Genomic DNA, 25,439 nt, shown 5'->3' with positions numbered 1-25,439 from the left:
ACTAGTACACGGAGGACGCTCTAGAAATGTGGAGGAAGCCCACCGCTCACGGAGATGCTGGGCTCCACCTGCAAAGTCAAGGGTGGGAGAGATAAATATACTGTTTTTTTGTGATGGCTAGTCAATTAGCGGCATCTCTATGGCAACCAAGAAGTGGATGGATCTCTATGATGATAGCCGCGTCATCTCTCACTCGCTCCTCTTGTTTTTTGTTTACTCATGGGAAGTAAAAGTCTCAATCTCAGCGGAATCACAGGATTGGTCGGATTCTTGTATTGGAGTTTACAGGTGGCTCAGCGCACTGGCAGACTGGGCTAAAGGGCTACACAGGAAGGTCGTCAGGATCCACTTTCAACCTCAAAACTCTCTGGCCTCCTTTTTTGTCACTTTTTGAGTTTGTACAATTATGTGAAATAAATTATTATATTTCCTTCTACTTTCTGTGTTGGTTTTTAAAAGTGCACACGAGACGGATGCAGCGATCAGGTTGATTTTTTTTTTGTTATTTAGACATCTATGTTCAATTACACTGCTATATAGTTCTCAAACGGACAATGAGAGCAATCAGCAAGAAGAGTAATCCAGCCCAGAATGAAACCCTAAAAAGCTGCAAATGTTAAAACAAATGATATGTTATGATCACATTCTTTTATATAAATCCAAAAAAAGAAGCATATTAGCTTTCAGACGACATCCATACGGTTTATTGAACAAAGACAGGCTATTTTCTTGTGCAATTTAATTCCAAATTACTAAATGTGAATTGCAGCCAACTGTTTTCTTCAGCTGCATTCATGATTATAGTTGCGGCCGCGCGTACCCACAGATGATAATTGCGTTCCCTGCTTCATTGTAGCACAATGTGAAAATGAGCCTCCTCTTGTTTTTCCCTGAAAATGTATTCAAGGCACTCGGTACAAACAGTTAATACATGTCTGAAAAACATTCGTGATGAAGTGGTCGAGGCGTTGATGGTGGAAAAACAATTTTGAGCACAACAAAGGCAGTAGATTGCATTTAAAAGTCGAGCATCAGGTGGTTTGTTGGCTTAAAACAGATTAAAAAAAATAATGTCACAAAACCTCTGAAAGTGGTGCATTTTGGGCAATGTCTGTCCACGTCATTAGTTTCTTATACTGGGCGATATAAATCTGCCTATTTTTTTCAGTATATATATATATATATATCTCCATTATAAGCCAAGCCGGATCTCAAACCATCCTGAAGATGAGCCTCTACTGCCATCTATTGGTGAAATTCAACAATCAGAGCGTTTCAACTCAGTCTTCTCGACTCAATAAAGTGTGTGATATTCGAGCAACATATATGTATATATTGTGTGTAACAATGGTTTGATTTAATCTGAACAAACAATACTACGCACAGAACAAATCACCGGACAATAACAACGCATCTCTTTACATGTCTCCTCAGAATGAAAACGGACGTATCTTGTGATATCTGACTTCCATTATTGGTGTTGATTAAAACTGTCAATGGGAGGTGACACTTCATTATGCATGTTTTAACATTTGAGGGTAAATGTGTGATGAATAATGAGAAAGCTTCTGGGGGTGTAAATGGTCGTCCAGTCTCCAGCAGAGCGCTCGCGTCCACATATTGAAGTCCAAATGCATTTCGTTTAGTTGTTAACACATCCATTGAGTTCCGAGTCTGTTTCTCTCTCTCCGACTGGAGAAAGTGAATCCTTTCATAGGGCGTGCTCTGTCGTTCTACATGTGCTGGGCGTCCATAATGTCCAGGTACTTGGCGTCGATGACTCTGGGAAGCAGGCTGATCCTGAGATAAAACACAGAGAGATACCGTACAGTTACATGTGTTCTATGGAAATAATATCTAAATCATTTAAATCCAAGCATTAATTCAGACAATTTTTGTTTTCTCCGACTTTAGAAAAGCTCCCTCTAGAGCTACATAATACTTTATCCATCTGTTTTTACTAGTAAACTGATCCTCATGTGGAAAATATGTGGAGTGCCCCTTTAAAAACAGCTCAGCAAGAATCTCAGCCTAATGTCAACTCAATGCAGACGTTCCGTGTTGGTCGTCTCACCTGACAGGGACCAGCAGGATCATCATCAGGGGGAAGACCATCTTCATGTAGGGCAGAGGATACATCCCAAACGCACACAGGACGATCAGCTGGATCATCTGCAGCGCTGTGAAGGAGTGGATCTTCCTCTGAGGCACACGGCGAATGTAGTGAGTAGGAGGATAGGAGGTCTAGACGAAGCAGAGGGAGTGTGATGTGATTAGAATGCTGTTTTCAAATTACACATTTTGTTTTGCCAACATAAAAAGTGGATTGGCTGTAAGCCATTGCAGTTGTAAAGGCAAACTGTTTATGTAAGTAAGTACTCTTGTTGCAGAACAAATGAAGAATCTGGTGGTTTTCCATGTTATCATTATCCAATTATTGTTGTTTCTACAAAAAGATCTGATGCTGTCACAGGATACCATGTTATATTATATAAATAATTATAGCATAACGACACACAGAATAAGCTCTTATTGTTACAACATAAGTTGACATGTTAAGTATAACATTGCAACCCATCAACTAGAATTTGTTTTCATGTTTTCTCATTAAAAACAAGAACAATGAGCGGGATACTTTTTATCAGAGTGGTATAAAAGTTGAAGTAACTTTTACCCAAAACCTCCCCTGCCCACTGAATATCTGGATACTAAACTTTTCAAACATCCACCACTGGGTGCCATTTTGGACCGCCGCCGTGTGAAGTTTAATGGATAAACAGGGGAAACAAACGGTTCAACCAATCAAATCACAGCGTCCTTCCTGCTCACCTGTTCCTTCAGCAGCAGGGCCATGCGGTCCACCATCTGGTTCCCATCAAGCGAAGTGGCTGCGATGTAGAGGAAGAGGCCGTAGAGGACGGGCTTCGGGATCCACTGCAGAGGAATGGGCAGCATGAACGCCGACAGGCCGATCAGGATGTTGGCGACTAGTGAGGTTATACGAGTCTCCTTCACGCTGACAATACTGTTTGACACAAAGGCAGAGAAAGGTCGCTTTAAATATAATAATAAACACGTCTTATCCGACCAGAGAACATGTCAATTCTTAATTAACGTCTTTTGTGAGCCCCAATCTCACATTACGGCCTCAGTGTGATTGTCAACAGAAGAATGATTTTAGCTTTCGGGGCCTGAAACAGATGAAAGTATCCAGTATTTCACAGGAAATAGAAACATGTCCTGAATCTAAATGTATTTTTTGTCTGTCTTATCCCTTTAATCATCTTGGTACCCCTCTGGGGTTTTTCAGCGAAATGAAAATGACTTAAATATCTTGGGAAAAATGGAATGGAATTAGAAATTAATTTCCAATCTACATGCAGTATATCACCAAATATAATGCATGTTAACATCGCATTGTTAAAATAAGATCAACTGGTCAGCTTACATTTTTTATATTTTTAAAAGTTAATTACTACTATTTGTGTTCATAACTTTCTAGTTTTACTGTATTTTTATTTTCTATTGCTGTACATTAACATCCCCCCAGTACATCAAAAGACTACTCCAATAGAACATTATTGAATGAATAACAGTAGGAAATATTCAGGGTTTGCCCACTAAAATCTGTATCTATATTCTTCTTGATCAAACAATCTCAAGGTTCCCTTAAATATTTTACAATTACTTTTGATATGATTAATGCAGAATCTATCACAAACTGTTTTTGTCAGTGTTTGAACCCACACCACTGTTAGAAAACCTCCAAACTAAAAAGGTTTAGACAAGCAGTTGCCTTTTTATTTATGCCCTTGTTTTAACTTTTCTCACGTCGTGTAGAGGTGTCCGTTCTCTACGTGCTGTTCCACTTTGGCCAGCTGACGGGCGTGCAGGGAGGAATGTGGGAAGGCCGCGTGCATCCATGGCAACCCCAGACAGGACATGAGGATGTTGATGAACCCAGTCAGCATTAAGTCCCAGTGGAACGCTGTGCCTTTTAGCAACCTGGTACAGACGCACACACACACACACACACATTAACTGGTTTTGAAAGACTGCAGCATTATAATATAACCTATATACGGAAGATATAATGCAGCACATGCATATCGTACACATATACTGAACACGTTACATTCCTTGTCATGGTTCGGTCATTAAACCCCTTACTTGTGTTCTGGTACATGTGTGAGTGAGATGACGATGTTCTGGTCGATGAAGATGAGCAATGCGAGGAGGAAACCCAGACCGACCGCGCTCAGCGTGTTCATTCCTGACAGCTTATCAAATTGAGGGAACCTGAAGATGGGGCCATCGTGGACACTGAACATAGGAACTAATAGGAGAATAAGATTAATAGAAAACATCAGATTCAATATCTCAGAGTTTAAATAGTAAAACAATGACGACATAATACTTAGAAATGCCTGAAGAGTGAGCTTTACTGCTAGGGAGCTTTGTTTTCTCAGCAATGTCTGGGACCCACATTGATTCAGAACCCCCACTGGCTTGAAAGCTCTCTGAAGGCAAATATGTTCTTTTTTTTTTTTTACACCTCCAACAGAGGATTTATTAACAGTGTGAGGTGTTCTGTGCCAAGATTGTGACTTTAAGTCTCAAGGGTACTCTTCTATCAGTTCTTTTATGTGGGAGATCTGTACTCACGCTGTATATCAAGGAAAAGGTAGGAGCCGATGAAGGAGCACACCACCACAGAGATCGGCAAAGCACAGTCAGACACCACCTCCCTGATTCTGCCATTCAGGTACGGGCTGTGGGGCAAAAAGGAGCAACACATATTCCAACATCATGCAACTCTGATGTTATGAATACTACCGTATAAGTTTTACAACTATTTATTTTACAGTAGTTACTTGAAAATGAACCCAGGTCAAGTAGTGAAATTGAGGAGGGGGAGAGGGGAGGGGTGATGTCACGGAAGTCAGACTTGGAAATACACACCATTTATCTACCTCCAGTATTACACTGTTACACCTGAAGGGTGAAAAGCATTGCTATTTGTAACATACTGGCTCCTGGGATCTAATTGTTTCTCTCTTTTTCAGGCTCTCCCAGCTGTATAAATATGTGCCAATATATGCAGCTACAGTGGTGGAGAGGCACTAATCATATTTACTCAAGTACCATGCATAAATACAGATTCAAAAATGTAATGTACTTAGGTACTTCAATTGATGCCACTTCATATTTAAAGTAGGGAGATCGTTTATTTAAAGGAGACCCATCATGCTTATTTCAAGCTGTATTTTGTTTTTCTACTTGGACAGCAAGTTATAGATTTTATAGCAGCAAACAACTCCAGTATTTGCTCTGTCAAGACACAGTGGAGTAATGTCTACCTGACGGAGATAGAAGTCGCTCTCCCGCTGTGTGTTATAATCTGAACTCCTCCTTACTTTCTTGACATAGTGTGCTTTTAGTGCATGTTGGTGCACGTGAGCTCGCAGCCACCGCTCTGCACTGCTCTCAGACAGCAGCTACAGCTGATAACGCCGGCCCTTTCAAATGATCCCAATCTTGGACAGGATTTTCCTAAATTTCCGCAACTGCCGCTTTCACAGCGTCACTGAAGCCGGTGTCTGTCCGTCAGTCTGCCTGTCTGTCTGTCGATTACAGAGTTAGGCGTCACTTTTACTGGTGGCTATGTAGTTGTACCGTCAAAATAAATGGTGTAATTGCAGAGTGCAATATAAAGGGTTGTGCCACTTCTTGCTGTGTGTGTATGTGTGTGTATATATATATATATATATATATATATCATTGGATGAAATGGTCAAGTAGGTCAACATACCTCCTCTTGATGAGGTAGAGGGCGTAACCCAGCCACAAAGTCCCCAACATGAGCAGCAGACAGAGGACAGGCCTTTCCCTTGTTGTCAACACCAGAGACTCGGGAAGGAAGACGGTCACCGTCTCATTATGATGCTCGTCCGTCGTCTGGTTCTTGACCTGCTCTAGAAGCTCATTAAGCTGCTGAAGCACCAAAGTGCCGTTTGTGGTCGCCAGAGTGGGCCCGTGGTAAAAGTGATGAAAAACTAGAAAGTGAGAGGGAAAGAACGAAAAGTGAAAAAGGATGACGAACTTAATGCAGCGTATTGCTCGTAATAACCTTTTTCTTTTCACATGAAGGCAATATTTGTATGTAAAATTACACCTGTTACAGCATAAATGACTAAAACGGCAAAGTCAGTGGAAATAAGTGTGTAGATTTCTCCTGTCTGCTTGTTCATTTTGGTAATTTTTTCAAATGAATTCTGATTTGTTTTCGTGAAGGTATTGCTGCCACTATGCTGTTGTTTTTGCGAGATCTTCAAGGAGGTTAGATTTTATATTTAATTGTAACTTGAACGACAATAACTTCCTTGTTATAATAAGAAACTGAGCAAATGTTTTTTTTATCATAGTGGAACAACATGCTCCCGTACAACAAGACTCAAAATAGAGACACATTTACTTATCGATACAATTCCCCTCTTATGTGTTTGTTCTCAGTTTATTTCCAGCCATTCAAGCACAATCAAGCGGTGCATTGTATTCAAGCGCTGCTCAGTTTGATATAGTTGAATAGAAAACTACAGCCTGAGGCTTAAAGAGGAAAGCTGGAAAGAATCCATCAGTTGCTCTTCCATTATTTCCCTGTCTTGTGACACACCCTTGTGAAAAAGATATAAATAGAAGCTGTGTGAGAGACTACATTATATTTGCATCATAGAGTTGTCGTTTTTTCCGCAACAAACAGTTTTGATTTCATGCTTGCTTTTCCACCATGATGGATATGTACATTTGCTGAGCTACATTACCCCTAACAAATGATATGCCGTGTGTTTAGACATTCCCCTTCAATGTGGAGGGAGAAGCATTCAAAACATGTTTCATGCAGTCTGACCTTGGCTTGACTTACTTTTGACGGTGCCTTTCACCGCATCCCCGACAAACGCTATAGAGATGAACAATGCAATGACTTCTTCTGTTGAACTGGGAGATAACAGATGTAAAAAAAAAAAAAAAAAATCATGTTGTGATCATTCATGTTTTTGTATAAAGACACAGTCATAACAGTCCATTCAAGGCAAAATGTTGGCCCAGATAGCAAGAGTGCAAATTTAACTAAATTCATAATTATGTCTGAAAACAGGAAGTCATAACAGATGCGTCCTCACTTATCAGTGACCTCACCTCAGTGCATGGCCACACATCTAGCTACATATATTACAAGCATGGGGCTTCTGTCTGTGATGTGTCACAGTAACAAATGTGGCGTTGTGTATTCACCGTTTGAAGAGTTTCATAAACATGCTGACATTGAACAAGCCTCCGAGGATGAGGAACAGACTGTTCCATAAGCCGATGCAGGCGTAGAAAGCATTGAAGTCCAGATCGTAGTCGTCACAGATTCCCCTGATGACTGAAAAACACACATAAAGACACAATTTTATTGCATTAGAATTGATCAAATGTTCACATTAACTGTCTGGTTTCCTGGATACCAACAAGGCTGTTTGAAGCTGACATTCAGCTTGAATTACAATGCATTTTCCTGCATGTAATATACAGTCTGGTACAGAGTATTTCTGTTCTTTTTTGCAGCTCATGGAGTAGAAAAGTAACTTACTTGCTGAAATAAAAAAACACCATAAAATGTACAATACAAATGGCACACCACAAGTCTGTCGTGTCAAAATGTGACCTGTTCAATCAGTAGGACACTACAATACACACCACTTATGAAGATGGCCAGTGGCGCAGTGGTCAGTGGAATGACGAGTGGCGAGCCAGCGAACAAAGAATAGATCACTCCTCCGATGCTCTGGCCGACAATGGTCTTCTGAACATCTGTCAAAGCAACAGAACTTCCCTTAGTTTGTATGCTACCGAATAAACAGCTGACAGTATTATAGGATGTTGACAGGAGTCCGTACCTATCTGTCCTCTCGTGCTTTCGTCGTTCAGTGAACCGAATGCGATAGCAGGCAGTAGAATAGCAATGTAGAGGAAGATGGCCGTGGTCGTATACTTCAGCAGACAGCGGTCCTTCCCCGTCATACCTTGGTGGATTATTTAAAGGCTCATTAAAGATATTCAACAATCAAAATGTGAGGATATCTTCAAAGACGTCTCGTGATTTTGTACCAAAGGCAATTAGTTTAATTAGACATGTTCCCACCTAGAAAGAGTTATAACAAGAACATACCATCTGTGAAGTCGGAGGGGTAGAGGGGGAGCCTTCGACGGAGGTCGTCGTAAACACCTTTGCCGAACATAAGGAAATCTTTGTACTGTGAAGAAAAAGACAGAATTTAGTCATTTAGACATTTAGTCAGTCCAGTGTCAAGAACTATACTTGATACTTAGACAATGAATTACGTGATAAATAATACATTCATCAGTTTAAATAATGCACAGTGGTTTATATTGTGAGAAATCATTCTGTCCGTTCAGATATAAATAGTAGTAATATAACAGGAAAGTAAGTACATTAACTGTACTTAAGTACTTTTTGTGCCACTTTATACTTTTTACCCCACGAAATATGAGTTTACTCCACTACTTGTATCTGATAGCTATAGTTACTTTACAATAAAACTAAACGATTAATAGATTAACTTATTAATCAATAGACAAAAGTACATTTGCAACCATTTTGATTGTTTAGTAGTTTTTTTAGGCAACATCATGTCATGGTTTCAGCTTCACAAATGGGAAAATGTGATATTTTTCCATTTAATTATTTATCTATCAACTCTCTCTCTCTCTCTCTCTCTCCTCTCTCTCTCTCTCTCTCTCTCTCTTCTCCTCTCTCTCTCTCTCTATCCTCTCTCTCTCCTCTCTCTCTCTCTCTCTCTCTCTCTCTCTCTCTCTCTCTCTCTCTCTCTCTCTCTCTCTCTCTCTCTCTCTCTCTCTATATATATATATATATATATATATATATATATATATATATATATATATATATATATATATATATATATATATTAGTATAACAGTCACAGAGGACATTTTTATACATTGAGTACTTTTAATACTTTAAGTACATTGTAAAATGTTCAATGCAAGACATATTTTGACAGTGTGATATTGGTACTTTTACTGATATCACATTTTAGTAAAGGATATGAATTGTTCCTCTACTACTGAGGAATGTGCACTTGCATTTGTTAAACCCTTCCAATCCCCACAGAGCTACTGGTGGACACGACTGTACGTTGAACAATGCCTCTCACAAACTTTTGTGATTTTGGTTTTGTTCACACACAGAGAAAATGAATTTGTAAAAACACATCCATTTGCTGGCTGGATAATGGGTCCTTTGAATGGGTGTAATACATTTATCTCTTATAGAGAATGCAGTTGTATAAGATTGAAGGTCCTGGCACACCTGAGTGTCAGTCATTGCTTCTTTTTCTATTACACAATTTTGTAATTGCAAAACACTTAAAAAAGCAGGTTTGGCATAAACAGCCTCCATTTAAATGCAGTTTTGAAGTCGTTCAGGACATCAGGTGTAGCCTCAACCTGTTGTTTGTTGTTTTGTGTTCTTTTACAACCCAGCCATGTGCTTTCTCTCCAGGCAGTATCTGGGTGTTCCCTCTTCTCCTCCCTCCTGCTGAGCCCACACATTTCCTCTAAATTTAAACACTGGGCATAATGAAGTACTTTATCAGCAAATGGAGCTGCACACATTCTGCTGCCAGAGCCGCGGCAGACTTGGCATCTTTTTCAGTTTGTTGCCCAGCTGCTTCTCGTTCATCTGGCTTGGCTGATAGAGTGTGGAAACAGCATAATCAGATAATCTGGCTCAACTACTTTACTTTACTGTAAAACGCGAGGGGAAGCAGTCTGCAGAGAATATAAATGTTAGTTTTATGAGTAACAACTTATTGTCGGTTATGGCTATGTGTCCGGATTGTTGTAAATTAACTTTTTTTCTGGCTGCATTGTTCTAAAATTATGCAACATCCATAATCCATGTTTGTCAGTTTATCTTATTATTTCAATTATTTCTTTCTGCACTGATTGCAGCACAAGGCCAACACGTCCCTGTCGGTTTCACATCTCCTGCTTCGCTCTTCTTTCACACCTGAAGTGCTTTCCCTCTGCGTGGATCTGAGTCCTCCACTTCCTCTACGGGCGACTTCTCAGTCACTACGGAGAGCTGCTGCCGCTGGTAAACCAGCTCCTGCTTAAAATCCTCCTGGGTCTTGGCCTCCAGAAGCTTCTGTCTGAAGGAAATGTCCGAGAACATTGTGGCAAACGTTCTTCCGAGCTCAATGGCCGTCTTGGTGCTTTTCTGAAAAGGATGCAGAGAAAGTTTATTTTTAAATGTGACCCTTAATAACAACTTCAACACACCTTTTGAGTTTCATAATCCCATAGACGGACTATCTTCTAACATTTGGTGCTATTTTTTGCTTAGTGTGACCTAAAGAATAAGGATATATTCGACATTTAAAAAAGGTCAGCAGCCAGATTCAAACGTCAAACCAAATCTATGCGGCTTCTCTGAATGCAGCTAATTAGGCTGGAAAATAACAATAAAGTATCAGTTTCCCATGAATATATTATCAAAAATAATTGCAGCAAGCCACCAGATTGCTCAGAAAGAACAAGTTTTGAAGAGAAGAACTGAGAACGGGCCCTCACCGTTCGAGGAGGGGCCAGGATGAGGATGACGTATCGGGCCTCGCAGCAGTTGACTCCCCAGTTCTGCGGCCTCTCCAGGCGGGCGATGCAGACATGACGCCTCTGCAGGCTCCTCACATTGGAGCTGAATTGATAGGAAAATAATATATTTTTGATCAGTGATGTGGAAATGATTGATTGTGCAGAATTCTGTATTGGCAGGTGTAAATTAGAGTGCCACTATTGGAACCAAAATTCAAACGAAAAGATTTTGCTGTTGTTGTCCCTGTACAGGCTCAGCAACTATCCACAACATTCGCTGAGGCTGGAGGAATTAGTCACACTAGTAGTACTGCAGATGAACTCACAGAATACAAAGCCAGGACTGCTGGTAATGGATGCCAGTGGAAGTTGCGGTCACGCCCTGAATGATCTCTGACAGGAGGTGAACTGCGGGAGCACGAGAACATTTCAATGAGCGGACAACAAATGCTTTAACGTCGATGTGTCCAGCATCCTCTGAGGCAAACACTTCATCTCAAATTGCCTCTAATATGTTTTACCCACCGTTACCCGTCTCCTTTCCTCCTGCGTCCGTGAACAACGAGTTCATGACCTCGTCGGCATCACAGCTCCCGTGGCCGTCCTCCACCTGAGTCAGCATTCGCCTCAGGACTTCGTCCAGAGTGGCAGCTCTCTCATCCAAGAGGATGCTTGCCTGGCCCAGGAAGCTGTCCAGGTCTCTGTGGGCGCGCACTTCCTCCTGGAAGTTCATTGGCTTCACATACTAGTGTGAGCCAAGGACAAGGGGAATTTTATTGATGATGTCATAATGTCATAGTGCAAATAGGTCAAAGGTTCATTTTCTGATTTTGCTGACTGTATGTCGCAAACATAGCAGGTAAATTCAAATATTTGCTTCCAGCTCACTGCTTCAACTTAGTTCTCAGTTAGTTTTAAAACATCAAGCGTGAGCCGACAATTGGGAATTTTAGCTTTAAAATGGGACAGTTGGAAGAGCAAATCTTACTTTTCTTGTTGTGTTCAAAAGCCCAAACCCAGGATATTCAGGGTCTGCAAACAAAAGCAAAATCATAAATCGTACACATTTTCTCAGCCGTCAACTGCAAACCTTTGCTCTGATGCACTGCGAATGATTCTTGGATTTTTCTAAAGTTATTCTAGGAAATAACTATAACATCGTGGTATTAATAGTTTGTGGTGGCCATTTGTCCCGTGAGTAAAATAAAATAAATATAAATCAAAGAAAATAAACTAAAATCAAAAAGCCACTGATGCCCCGTAGGTTTAGTTAATGACGCAGCCAAAAATAATGCAGGGTTCATGCGGGAGTCCGGTTTTACTGCTATTTATTGTAACTTAAAACAATCAAACAAACAAATAAACAAACACACGCCCCATGCTGCCTCTCCGTGCTGACCTGATCTGATCTGGTGACGTGCTGGTAAAAATTCATGAGCCTACCCAGGTGCATCCCTGTCCTGTACCCGCCTACTCGTTTATGTACCCCAGGTGCCCACAACATTACCCAACTAACAAACAAATCTAAAGACTATGTAAACAACTATAATTAAACAATACTACTTGTGATTACAAATAACTTATAATATTAGTAAATAGCTCCTACAAGTTAATATGGAGCAACTTTGTCTTAGGTATTATGACTCGGGGAATCACAGCTGGCACACATATTCCTATGTCTTATCATTCTCAAGAATAGGACACAATGTTAACATCCCGGCACTGAGATGAGCTATTAAGCTGTACTGTTGAATAATGGAGGCATTTGTTCTCTTTCATTTTTAATCTTAGAACAAATCACACAACAGACTAAACTGCTTCCTTATTTAAACACGCACAAACCTGAAGCACTGATCTGGATCGCTTTGTCATGGATGTGATCCTTGTTAGTGGCGGGTGAATCTTGCCCACAATCCTCCTGTTCCCCATCCTGCAGCGCTGTTGGATAAAACATAAGTGATCACAGTCGAGTCCAGACAAGTCTCAGTAAATTCAATTAGCAATTGAGTAATAATAAAGGACATTTAGTAGATGAACCGAACAGTGAGATAAAACTGTTCTTTGACACAGGGTTAAGATGCAACACCGGGCCCATTAGCAATGTGTCCACTCAGGGACAATTTATGTTTCCCTTCCACCCCTCTGCCATCTGTTGACGAGCACATAGCAAGAGAGAGAGAGACAGACCCAATAAAAGAAAAAAACTTAAACCAGACATGCAGCAATATAACAATAGCAGCCCCTCGTAAATTCCTTAATGGTATAGAAGACTAATATGGCATCTCGAACATAAGCTTTTATGAGGGGAGAAAGAAACAGCCACAAAGAATTAGAAAATTAACCCTAACCCTTCATGAGCAAAGATTTGAGCTATGGTTCTTCCCACTTCCCATCACTGACTCAGAGATCATCTGCCTCATTATTTACCCATGAATTAACCTCGCCAGCGGCTGCGCTCACCAGCTTGTGAAATGGGTCATCAGTGAGCAGTATTGGCATTAGCATAAATAGCTGTTGCAATAAATGTACATGCAAAAACTTTCTGTATTCTCTTTCGTATCCTGAAGGAAAAATAAACTGAATTACTTTCTCTGTGCTGGCAAAGCAAATCATATTGTGAACATAAAAGAGCAGGACATGCTGGGACAAGCACTCAAAGTACATCATAACATATATTACTGCAGCTACGCACCCATCTCTTGGAAAACATATCCATTCTTGGATCCCCTGTTGGATGATGCCTCTGTAGGAGAAAAGACAAATATTAATACTTCATGCTCAGTTTTTATTATAAAGTATTAATAATAATATATATATTAAAATGTTTCAAACAAATTATTGTTTGTATTGATTTGCAATCGTAATTAGAGTCATATGAAATATAAAATGTTGACTTATTATCCCCTTATATTATCAAACAGATGTTAATCAACACATCAAGTTGATTTGGTGCAACATATTAATTCATTTAAAGATGTGTTTTCAGCAACCCGATGACTTTAAGTCCATTATTTACTCTTTTAGTTTTAGAAACATCTGACTCTTTAGCTGCTAAATGCTCCGCTATGTTCACCAGCTAGAAGCTAACTTTGTCAGTCAGCTGTCTGGTGTTGAGCAGAGGTTGTGTTATTTTTCCTCTGTAGAGTCTTTTCCACTTGAAATAACAATCCAAGCCTGTCAGTGGCAAAAACAAGCACCTCAAACACTGAGGGTGAGGAATTACTTGATATGATGAGACCGCCGTCTGCAGCGCTCTCCCTCACTACTGGACCAATTTCAAAGCTGCCCTTTAATATTAAAATATTGATTATTGCCGCATCAAGATTTAATACAGAAACCAAATATTTTTTCCACCCCTATGTCATCTTTATACAATGTGTTACCAGAGCTCCAGTTACCACTTTTTTTACTCTGGCAATATGAAGAAGTCTTTAACAGCATTTAGACCATGATGGAGTACTATTCCAACATTGTTTTATGACTTATAGAAAATCTATTTCTTTTGTGTCTCGTCAAAGGTTTCTGAGGATTGCAGACAACACACATTGTATGTATGTATGTATGTATGTATGTATGTATGTATGTATGTATATATATATATTATATATATATATATATAATGCCCCGAGTCAAGAGCCACCATAAAGAAATGGCAGGAAATAAGGAGAGAGAGAGAGACGGGGAACGCAATGCAACAAAAGTCTTGACCAGACTCAAAATAGGAACATTAAGGGTTCATGATCGGAACCTTAATAAATCAACACCATAACATATTAAATCTTATAGCATCATCGTTGCAGACCAATTATTTTTTTCAGAAACAAACTGACCAACACATGGTGATAATACTGTGTGAAACTGCGCTCCAGGTTGACTCCCCTGTGTGAACCAAATCTCACTTCACAAAAACAATCTGCGCTCACCAGCAGGCCTCCACCTTTTCAGCTGCTCCCATCGCACACACAGACATTTTAAATATCTGATCTTGTTGAATCCTTATTGCCAGTGTGACGCACACTCAGACCTTTAAATAGCGTGACAAGTTATATTAATTACGGAGATAGAAAGTAGATGTCGGTTAAAGAGGAAAGTGAAAAACAGCGCATGCTGAGAAACTGAACAAAGACCCCTTCGTTATCAGTTACAACCAAAATCTGACGCCAGCTGTGTCTGATGTTTGTATTAAGCGGTCATGTGTCTGTGGGACGCCGCTGTAGCTGTACGGATGAGCTTTCCCTTGCCTCAGGCAGTGATTGGCTCCAAGGGGCTCCCGAGCAAGGCTATATCTCAAAGCACATTACACAGAACATTCCCAGGTCTCCTCCACTTCACAGGAGTCTGCAGAGACAACAGGGGGCCGCGCAGCTCCTGCAGAGAGCCGTTTGTACCAGAGGATGATTTAGTCTGACCTTTACGGGCTCGCCTCATAAAGATAAAAGGTCAAGTTTATTGTTAATACTCTGCACTATATCTCATCAGCATGATCAAGAGTGGAGAGTGACTTCCACTCAACATTAATAAACAGTTTCTCATCAGCTCCAACAGTGACATTTGTGTGAAGACATGAAAGAAATTTGTGCTGCAAAACTAAAGATTGACAGGAGACATTTCACCTGATTGTTTTTTTCTCTTTCTGTTCGTCATTGTTCAGTCAGTACAGACTGCTACTTTAAAGTTCCGTGTTCCTGCAGGCCTGTGTTACGACGGCTCATGCTTGTGGGTTTCCTGTTGGCGGGCACGCCGACTTCCTCGTGCTTAGTGTGCAGTCCGGGGACAGAACTGTAAGTCAAGCCTTTGACATTGACATGGCTTCTTAAAATAGTCTTCTGATCCTGTTTGTGGACTTTTGCAACACATGTTTTGCTGATATTTTGTGATGTATATAAAAAAATATATATATTTTCCTAAATTCTAATCCTTTGACCCCAACTCATGTTGAAATGTAGAGTAATTGATCGTGATTTGGGGCGACTAGCTGAGCCCACCCATCATATAAAACAGCTGTTCTTGGGTCGTAACAGCTAGCAGAGCAATATAATGGATCAGAGGCTCTGGATTACTTTGACATTATCATCATAATCATAGTCTTAACATGATATCAATATTTAATTTGTAAATGTACTACGATTATCACTACCGGTACACATGACAATGTATTCACTTAGCCCTCATCCTCTTCTTCTTGATCTTACAATGCGGATTAATGCGACTTTATTCAAATGTGTCAGAAACACACATCACTCAAGTAAAGAAGTCCTGACTGCGGTTTCACCTTCGTTTAAAAATACTGAACACACGTTTATTCATTCATGGTTCCGTGATTTTAATAAACACAAATATGAACGTATTCATGATTTTGTTTTTTTCAACCACTAGTTCGTCCATGCTTCTTTCCTCAGAAGTTTTAAATCTAAAATTGGAGTCTTCTTCCTCTGACAACCTAAACCAGCACTTCATACCAATGATTTGATGTCTGTAATTTCCCAATCTCACTGGACAAACCAGACTGCCTTATGTACCTTTTATTAATCCCTGCCATCTTGCTATCGAGACAATGACCTTGAGGAATCATTGTTGGGTCTGTGAAACAAGAGCTGCCAAACTGAGAACTCTGTGCTGAACTACACAAGGTCAAACCATCGAGGCAGATGGGACTCTGCGTTCGTAAGTGTGCCGGTCTTTGACTTCATACGAAGGTCTGCTTGTCAATGTTGTGCTCGGTAGTAAAACATAATTTGAGTGCAGTTGGTGCGGGCAGTGTAGTGTGTACTCTGTAGGTCACAATGTACACAATCATATTGAAATAAAGCAAACAACAGGAAGGAGGAACTACAGCTCATTCCACTTCAACACCTCAGAGGCCGACGATGAAGACGACTTAATGTTTGGTTCACCACCACGGTTTAGCACCAGTTGTGCTTCACTAACCAAAGTACACAACTGAAGAGGTTTATTTCTTTGACATCAAAGAAGTCTGTGAGACGTATGGCATTAATCCTCTTTGAGTCTGAAGTGTTTTTAGTTGAAAAGTTAATCGTGGATGACATAAATCCTGCAAACCGGTTGTAAGTCTGAAGATAATAGTAGCAAATGATAGTGATGCCGGAGGTTTGATACAATATATTTTTAAATCCCAATTGTATCACATTATCATCAATGTTAACCAGAGAATGTCTTTAGTATAAGTGAGAAGGCCAGATTAGAATATTAAGGCATTTTTCTGCAAGATAATCTTCTTAATCCTTGACCTGAGAACAAGTACAAGAAACTACAAGTAGGACTTTTTAACCCTTTGATGGCACTGCACAGAAAATACCTGTTTCCTTGTTGGAGGGCTGGTACTAAACTACTTTGTACCATTAAATAATCTACAAAGTATCTTCTCAAATCATTGACTAATAGAAATGTGAAACATTCTTTCATGGCTACGTCTGATAACCGCTGGTTGGGTGTCACATAAGACAAAGAAAATCCAAATCCTCCCATTGGAGAAGCTGGGCCCATTAATGTTTACTGGATCAGTTGATCAAAATAGCACCTTTTCCATTGAATACTTGTTATGGAGCGTGTGTGTGGCCTGTGTGGCATGACAAAAGAAAAGAAGCCAACTGGGAGGGTGGATTATATGACACTGTAGCAGCATCAAACAGCATGGCAACAGACATTTTAACCAAATAAGTAGTTTAAATCAATTGAAGTACACTTCTGGATCGATTCCCTTCGCTCGTGTGATGCTGTAGGAGTGTTGAAACAGCAGGTCTGCTGTAAAAAACCTTCTATGACAGACAAATGTGCCATTTATTGCCATACTGTAAATATTGACCCACTTCCTGTTGTCTTTCCTGACTGTAAAAGCAACGTGTTCATATCATCTGGTTGTAATATCAACAGTATAAATACAGAGGAATTAGCATAGCACCCAAAGAAGCAGGCAAATAGAAGACAATAGAAGAGTTATGAAATGATTGTCTATGTACACTACACATGGCATACACAGCCTAATACACTGTTTTCTAGATTATGTAAGTACACACACACACACACACACACACACACACACACACACACACACACACACACTATGGAGAGGGTTTCTCCACGTGTTTGACACAGTTGGCTCAGGTTGCACTGCATGAAAGACCTTCTCACCCTACTCCACCCCTTGTAAAACTCACCAGATGGCACAAAATGGAGGACCTTTTTGGCTTCCATGTTCTCCAGGTCTTTAAGATGTTTTCCAAAGGTCAACCCATCATCCTTCTCTCTTCTCCCAAACACCCTGAACTCCCCTGTGATCCCCTCTCAGTATCTTTCATTCACACACTCTCTCACTCACACAAACCTCTCTCCAGCAGCACATGGGTTTAAGGGAGGAAGTGGGAGGGAAGGAAGTAGAGTAGGGAGGGTCAGAGGCGTGTTTTTTTCTGCTGGGTCCTTGTGCGTATGCACTGGAACCTAATACACAAGTAGATTTTGTGCTCTGGTATTGGAGATGTCTGGCTCTAATTCTTCTGATTTGACTTTGTGCACACTTGGCTTTATTTCAGTGCTTTTGTATTTAAAGCTTCTTTTGAAACACAATGCATTCTGCTTAATGACCGAACAAATGTCCTGTTTATGAAAATATGTCAGTTCAAAGTTAGTTAGATCATTTAAAATGACTCCAACTTTTTCTTTTTCATGTTGGTTCATTCATATTTGGGGCCTTGATGTTTGGATAAGTTAGGGGGTCCTATGAGGGCTGGTTGGATACAAATATGTCGGTTTCATGTTTTATTTGAAGGTTTTCTGGAGGGCAGGGAATTCATTCAAAGGGTGACAGTAGGCTCGTTCGTTAGAGCTGCGCCTCGCCTGGAATCCAGACGAAAGCAGGCGGCCGCAGCAGGAGGCGTTGACAATAAACTGCAATCAAGTCGGACAGTTTTCAGCTGCCTTCAAAGTAGACACAGGAAGTCACAGAAAAACTGACTTCCTGTTAGTTCCGAACTTTTGTCTACTTGTAGTTTACAGATCACATTTGGATTTATTCATATGTGTTGGTAAATATATATTAATGTAGAAATGTGTGTGTAGCTGCATCCTTTGGTCTTTTTATGTCTGCCTGTGAAATACATTACTAGTAGTTTTGATGTGTGTTGTATAAATATGATTTTGTATTAACAACCACACAAGAAATGTGTTTAGATCAAACATGAGACTAATAGTCAATAATCCAGCGTTAAGTACTCCAACTACACATAAAATAAGGATTTTCTACAACACGTGTTTGCTGTCAGATCTAAGAGCCAATCAGCTCTCTGAACGCAGTCGTTGGAAAGCAACTGCGGCGGCTGACTGAAATCGACGGCGACTTGATCTCGTAAGAGTATCGTTGACCACGTGTGCATGACGTCAGAGCAAGTCGGAAGCAAGTCGGACACAAATTTAACCGGCATGCATTGCGCACCGATCGCCGCCGATCGATTCTGCGCAGAACATGGGGGGAATTACCATGTGGTTGTGTGATATGTTTTAACTCTCTTTAAGGATATATTGGTGAGTAAAGCCAGCCAGCAAACTTTAAAGAAGGGATTTTGATATCACTTAATTAACAAAATCCATGTGTAGAGTTTTTATAACGCTATTTTATTGTTACTTTTAGATGACATGTTTCTGTTTGTATAAAATGTTACTTTCAGCAAATGCACCTCCTTTAAAAAAAAACTTTAAAACCATTTTTCTACATATAGTGCTGTTAACAACACGATTAAGAAATACAAAATAATAGATATTTCACGTTACATTTACCAATGTGAACTATGTTGTAGTGTTCAAGCACTAAAAACGCTCTGTCACCAGCTCCACCAGCCACACTATCTTACCCAGACATAGTGTATCATGTGTGTCCTCTGGGCTTGTAAGCTTGTTGAATATATTTCCTACCTTACGACACATTACCAGAGCAGATTTTCTGTTGGAAGCACCTAAAACCTACATTGTTTACATTAGCTTGCAGTGTTCTTCTGTCTTGCCTATGTTGGCACGTTGCTGCGTTGCATGGCAGGCTACTGCCACCTATTGTCAACCAGCGGGATTGCATGAGACCGCCTGAAGAACTATGTAGTGCGCTGTGTGTGCATGAACATCAAGAAACTAGAACATCTTAAAGCGTTGCTTCATGGCGCTACTTGTGGTCCAAAACTCTACATGGTACATCTACTAGACTTTTATGAAAGATAGACTGTAAAGCAGCTAAAACCAGATGCAATAACAAACACAAACAGAGCTACTGTTAAACTATAAACTCAGTGTCTGACCGGTTACCTAGGACTTTGAAAAAGGTATCAGATTACTCCACAGGTGATCATGGTTCTCACAGATGAAGGGGAATATTACTTTGTCTGCTGTCATTGATTTAACATTAATAGTGGAATAGCAGAATGGATCTATTGACACACAATTTGGTAACAATCTTAAAGTAGAAACTGAAGCAATATACACATGTTAAATCATTATGAATGTGTCAAGTGGTCAGATCAGAACAACTACGTGGTGTTCATGGTTCAATAAGTAAGTCAATATAGATCTGAAATTAATAATTAAATTTACCATAATATTTAGCATGTGTGTTATTATTATATTATTATTGTGTATTACATAGTTCTTGATTCAGAGTTAATTCAACTTACCATATTGTGTAGCATGTGTGTTATTATTATATTATTATTGTGTATTACATAGTTCTTGTGTATTACATAGTTCTTGATTCAGAGTTATTCATTCATCAACTGTTACTTCCTGATTTCTTCTTCATTCATTCATCCATTTAAATCTACTCAGGGAACTTTGTAGTTAAGTGTTTCCATCAGAATATTTGTATTAATGTATTACTTCCAGCTAGAAGGATAAATGGCCTTTCAGTTGATACGCGCATTGTAATGTAATGTGAATAAACATGATGCACGACATGCTGAAAACAGAATTATATATCATTTGTTCTGTTTTCCCTCTGAAGCAGGAGAGACAAACAGCAGACTGAATGGCTGTCCTGGAAATTCTCATTAGAGTTGATTTGACTGAATAAAGCAGAACTGATGGAGGCAACGTGACACAAGTCACTTGTTTACGCAGACGTTGTTTTTGACTCAGGAATGCTCAGCTCAGCCTGAAGGGACACACTCCATTGATTTATTTTGACTCGGGCGCATGTAGGAGGAATTGTAAAGCTGGGTTTTTATCTGACAATTAGGGGGATCAATGTATTTTCTAGGGTTGAACGTTAATATAAGCGACAAAACAGATACAAAATAAATTACCTATATGTCCTAATAATTTTGCATTCAGTCCTTGTACAAGCTGGTGATGTAATTACTCACATTATCCCTGCTTGTTATTTTTCTAGTAATTACAAGCCTTAATTCAAGCATGTACATGTTTTTTTAACTGACATCATAGGCAGTTGCAGGGCAGACTACAAGGAAAAACCATGTCACTAAAATAGTTGATTATAGGGGTGAGAGAATTGGGCCACGGGGTAAGCAGGCATGCCTTAAACCTTCACTGCCATGAGATGGCAGCACAGTCTGTTGTTAAAAACCTGCATTGCACGAAAAGCAATCTGACTCAGTTAAGGATTTAATAAGAAGAAACTATGTGTTTCATTTTGTATACTCATCTGAAGGTCACATCAGAGTCTAAATTGGATAAAAGTGGCTTTTCTTGGTGAAAGAGGGAGGTTGAACATCATTTAAAGTTTTCTCATTCTAAAGTGCACCATGGTTTGCTGAAAAAAGTTGTGCTTTTATCTACAGGTTGGATGATTGCAAATGCTTTAGAGCAGACAGAGAACAAAACAAAAAAGCACCAGAGCGGTGTTGTGTCCCAAAGTCTTGTTGAGTTATTTTAACAAGCATGTTTTCTGTACTTCTGTTGCGTTGTTCCGGTTTTAAGTTAATGTAATTATTGTATGTGATGCTTTCCCGAAAGGTAACTAAGTGCTTTAGTTGAGTTCACAACATTAGCCGTGTGTATACTGCGACCGTACCCAGAGTGATAGAACGGGACGCCAAGGGGTCGAACAAAGCGTCAGTATGTGACAGGCTGCTTATTTACTTTAAAAAGCCTCTTGTTGTTCAAGGCCTGATCCAAAATGACTACACACACCAGAGCGGAACCTTTATATTGTGTGTACTTTCTTTTACCTACGCATTAATATTTAAACAATCAGATCAAAACCATCAGATCACATAACTTCTTCACCACTTGTTATTCAGAATAAATGCAGAATACTCTGCACATTCAGTATGTATTGTGGACTTTCATTGCTGGCGTAGCAATAAGTCAAACAGTGACGATAGCATCACGAGCAAAGAGGCCAGGAGAGCAAAGACATGCTGCATTAATAAACTAATGTTCTGTGGCCAAAGGGTTCATTTCAGGTGCACAATGAGTTTGGCTTAGTCTACAGTGAAACATTAATCAAACTCATGCAGGAGCATCTGAGGGCCACAACTGAGGGAAACACACACATAAGAAAAGCTGAGGGGTATTATAGACGAGCTCAAAACATAAAACACACGCGTAACATTCACATTGTTGGTTATAAAAAAAAGCAACAAAACATAATGCCCAAATGAATATTCAAATAAAATGTGCAGCAAGTCTGGAAAGTGGCCGATGATCAAGAAATGGGCGCCCTAGCAACTGAATGAATCTGTTGATTTTACTGACTGAGAGCTATAAATGTGTAACTGAGTGCACAGTAAAGCCTCCAGTGATCATTTTTGCAGTCAAACATTAAATAAGTGCACATGTTGGAACGACTTTGAGTGAGATTATGATTCACACTGAAGAGCCATCAACTGACTTCGTCATCTCTCAAATTAAATCATGAGATGCAACCTCACACTGTTGATGCTCCTTCTTATTCTCAATCACTGGAGATGCTGGTATGATCCGTCAGTTTGACATGACTCACTCCTGTATGCATTTGTCTGGCACCAAATCAGCGTTTCTCAACTTCAAGCGTGTGCCTAAAAAATGTTATACACTACATAGAAATAATGCAACAAGTAGATTTTAAATCCAACGTGAACACTGTGCTGTTTCTGTTCATCTCATATTGAATTCACATTGATCTGCTGCTCTTTGCGCTCACACTGTGACCTTCATCCTTAAAGGTCATCACATCTACTATCGACTGTGTTCACTGTAAATCATTTTAAGCAAGCATAATGAAAAATGCATTAAAAAAAATGCATGACAAGGCCATTATATTTCCTATTGCAGAACACGTGTATCACGGTTTATTTAACAAGACACCTATTTTGCTTAAATTAAATGTATTACTAATAATGAATATAGTTCGCAGACCGGTCCCCAACGACAACGCAATGATTGATATTCTCTTGAATATACTTATATGAGTGAAAACAAGCCAAACCTTCCCTTTTGTAGTACAATCCTCCCATCTGATGCTCAAAGCACATGGCAAAGAACAAACACTACAGATCATTCACAGATAGCATTATAACTCAGGTCTGATTTCGATTCAGCTTTCGGACACTTACCTTCAGAGAATTGATTCACAGTGACTCCTGGCATCTCCTCTGTCTCCTTTTTGTTCTTCATCAACCCGGGTCTCTTGCAGTGCAGCCAAAAGTCTGTGATATTTTGAATACAGTGGTGAAAACTGGACACAGAGCTGAGACTGCAACAAAATGTGTTTCCCGTGTGAGAGTTGCAGCATGAGTGGGTCTTGCAGGCAGGCCCTCAGGTAGATGGGGATGGGTCACAATGAATGAATAACACCTTAATGGCCTCCCTGCCAATCACAGGGAAGCTGACTGTATGTGCAAAAGGTAATGCAGAAAATGAAGGTGGACTTTGGGGAGAGAGAGAGAGAGAGAGAGAGAGAGAGAGAGAGAGAGAGAGAGAGAGAGAGAGAGATGGGGGAGGAAGGTGTGAGGAAGCTACTTTTAACCCCTGCTGGGATTCTTTGATATTCTAATCCAACTCTATACCGTGAGACATTTACCACTTTATTGTTATGCTAAAACCTGAATGCATCCATAGTGTTCACCGGTATGATTCACTGCAATATTCATGCTATTCAAAGGGGTCAATTCGAGGAGCTCTATTGGCACGTTTTAGCTCCACTTAAAGGCAGGGTTGGTAATCTTAACTACAACGTTAGACTGTAAAAATGAAAATCATTCAATCCGTTAAACCTAGCCCAGTGTTGCCAACTCCTTTCAAATTAAAGTAGTTAGCAGCACTAGCAACAGTCGCTAAATCGGCTACTCTGACAGTGTGTCCCTTCAGGCCTCTTTCAGAAGCCTCTACCCCAAGATTATCATTATGAACATTAACAACAGATTATTATACTATTGTTGCTACTTACAGCTGTTAAGCTAGCAGCTGGTGGAGGACTCACAGGCAGAATACGTGTCGGCAGGTAGCGTCTAATCGTTACAAACAGGGCCGAATGAAAATGAAATGATTGAACAGGCTTCTTAGAGTCCTGCGACACATATACCAGCTTTTGTTTTTGTCAGAGCATTTGATTAATTGATTAACCCTTAGATGCATAAGTGGGTCAAAAATGACCCAATGAGGTTGTTTTCTTGAAATGTCTTCGTAATGAAAAATTGTTATCATTTCATATTCCTGGTATTCCTCAAAAAACATGTTTTTGATATAATTCCATTTACATTTTTAACTTACCTGTTATACATTTTAAGAAATTGTAGTTTTTGTACTACTACCCCAAGCTTCCATAAGTGGGTCAAAAATGGATGACATTTACTATGGAATCCAATGGGAACCTTTGATTCTTATTAACTGTGGCTGTCAGGAATATATTTGACTGTGGACCACACAGACTATATCAGAAGTGTCACCCCTCAGGAAGATTATTTTACACAGCAAGAGCTGATACATGTAAGTATTATCTTCATATAATATTGTGTGTGTCTTTCATGACAGTTGTTATTATTATTTCTCAACAAATTAGCCTACTTTATAACTAAGTTAGCTAACATTACTATTACTATATGTAATGTGTGTGTGTGTGCGTGTCATTCATGATTGTTGTGCGAAAGAGTATGTTATTATTTCTCAACAAATTAGCCTAGTTTATAACTAGCTAACTAAGTTAGCGAACATTACTATATGTAGTGTGTGTGTGCATGTATTTATTTATATAGCTACATATTGATCTATTGAAAACATTACTCTTATGTTTCCTCATCCAAGGTGTCATGGCTGCTAGATACACAACTGAAATGGTCCTACAGATGCTGATGAATGATGATGATGATGATGATGATGATGGAGAGGCAGTAACAGGGTTGGACTCCGAGTCTGACATTTCGGATGATGAGGACCCCGACTATTGTCCAGGTGGCAGTGGCAGTCATCCACCTGGAAATCCAACTGAACAGGATCAATCTGACTCAGAAGATTCCTCTTCTGTGTCCTCTGAAGAAGAAAGTGTCCAAATCATGTCCAACAGAATGAGTCGGAAGGGCTCTTACTGGAGCGAGTTACCTCCCACCCAGGGCAGAACACAGAGCCACAATATCCTCAGAAGTCGGTCAGGGCCTGCACAAGGGCTTAGCACCACTGTCTCACCAAAAGATACATGGGAGCTCTTTATCACTGATGATATAATACAAGAGGTGGTGAAGTGCACAAACTTGGAAGGACGGAGAGTAGCAACAGCTAGAGGAAAAGAATGGAAAAATGTCACCAAAGATGAATTCATAGCCTTCATT

General features: G+C 39.8%; 1 protein-coding gene across 1 annotated transcript; it reads right to left on the bottom strand.

Annotated features, from left to right (window-relative positions):
• Window positions 1-697: 697 nt before the first annotated feature.
• Window positions 698-23,292, bottom strand: LOC306746169 (solute carrier family 4 member 11-like; the record flags this gene model as incomplete). Its single annotated transcript, XM_079229041.1, has 20 exons — window positions 698-1,800; window positions 2,075-2,244; window positions 2,830-3,025; window positions 3,832-4,005; window positions 4,171-4,336; window positions 4,666-4,772; window positions 5,813-6,056; window positions 6,923-6,996; window positions 7,294-7,426; window positions 7,741-7,854; window positions 7,941-8,066; window positions 8,213-8,297; window positions 10,100-10,309; window positions 10,663-10,786; window positions 11,010-11,091; window positions 11,209-11,428; window positions 11,672-11,715; window positions 12,526-12,621; window positions 13,376-13,426; window positions 23,232-23,292. 20 exons carry the CDS (start codon window positions 23,290-23,292, stop codon window positions 1,734-1,736), a joined length of 2,544 nt encoding a protein of 847 aa, XP_079085167.1. The 3' UTR covers window positions 698-1,733.
• Window positions 23,293-25,439: the final 2,147 nt, after the last annotated feature.

This window comes from Taurulus bubalis (genome assembly GCF_910589615.1).
Source record: "Taurulus bubalis genome assembly, chromosome: 13".
Lineage (NCBI taxonomy): Eukaryota > Metazoa > Chordata > Actinopteri > Perciformes > Cottidae > Taurulus > Taurulus bubalis.
Note: the sequence above shows the minus strand (reverse complement) of the source record. Positions and strands in the feature narration are given on the sequence as shown.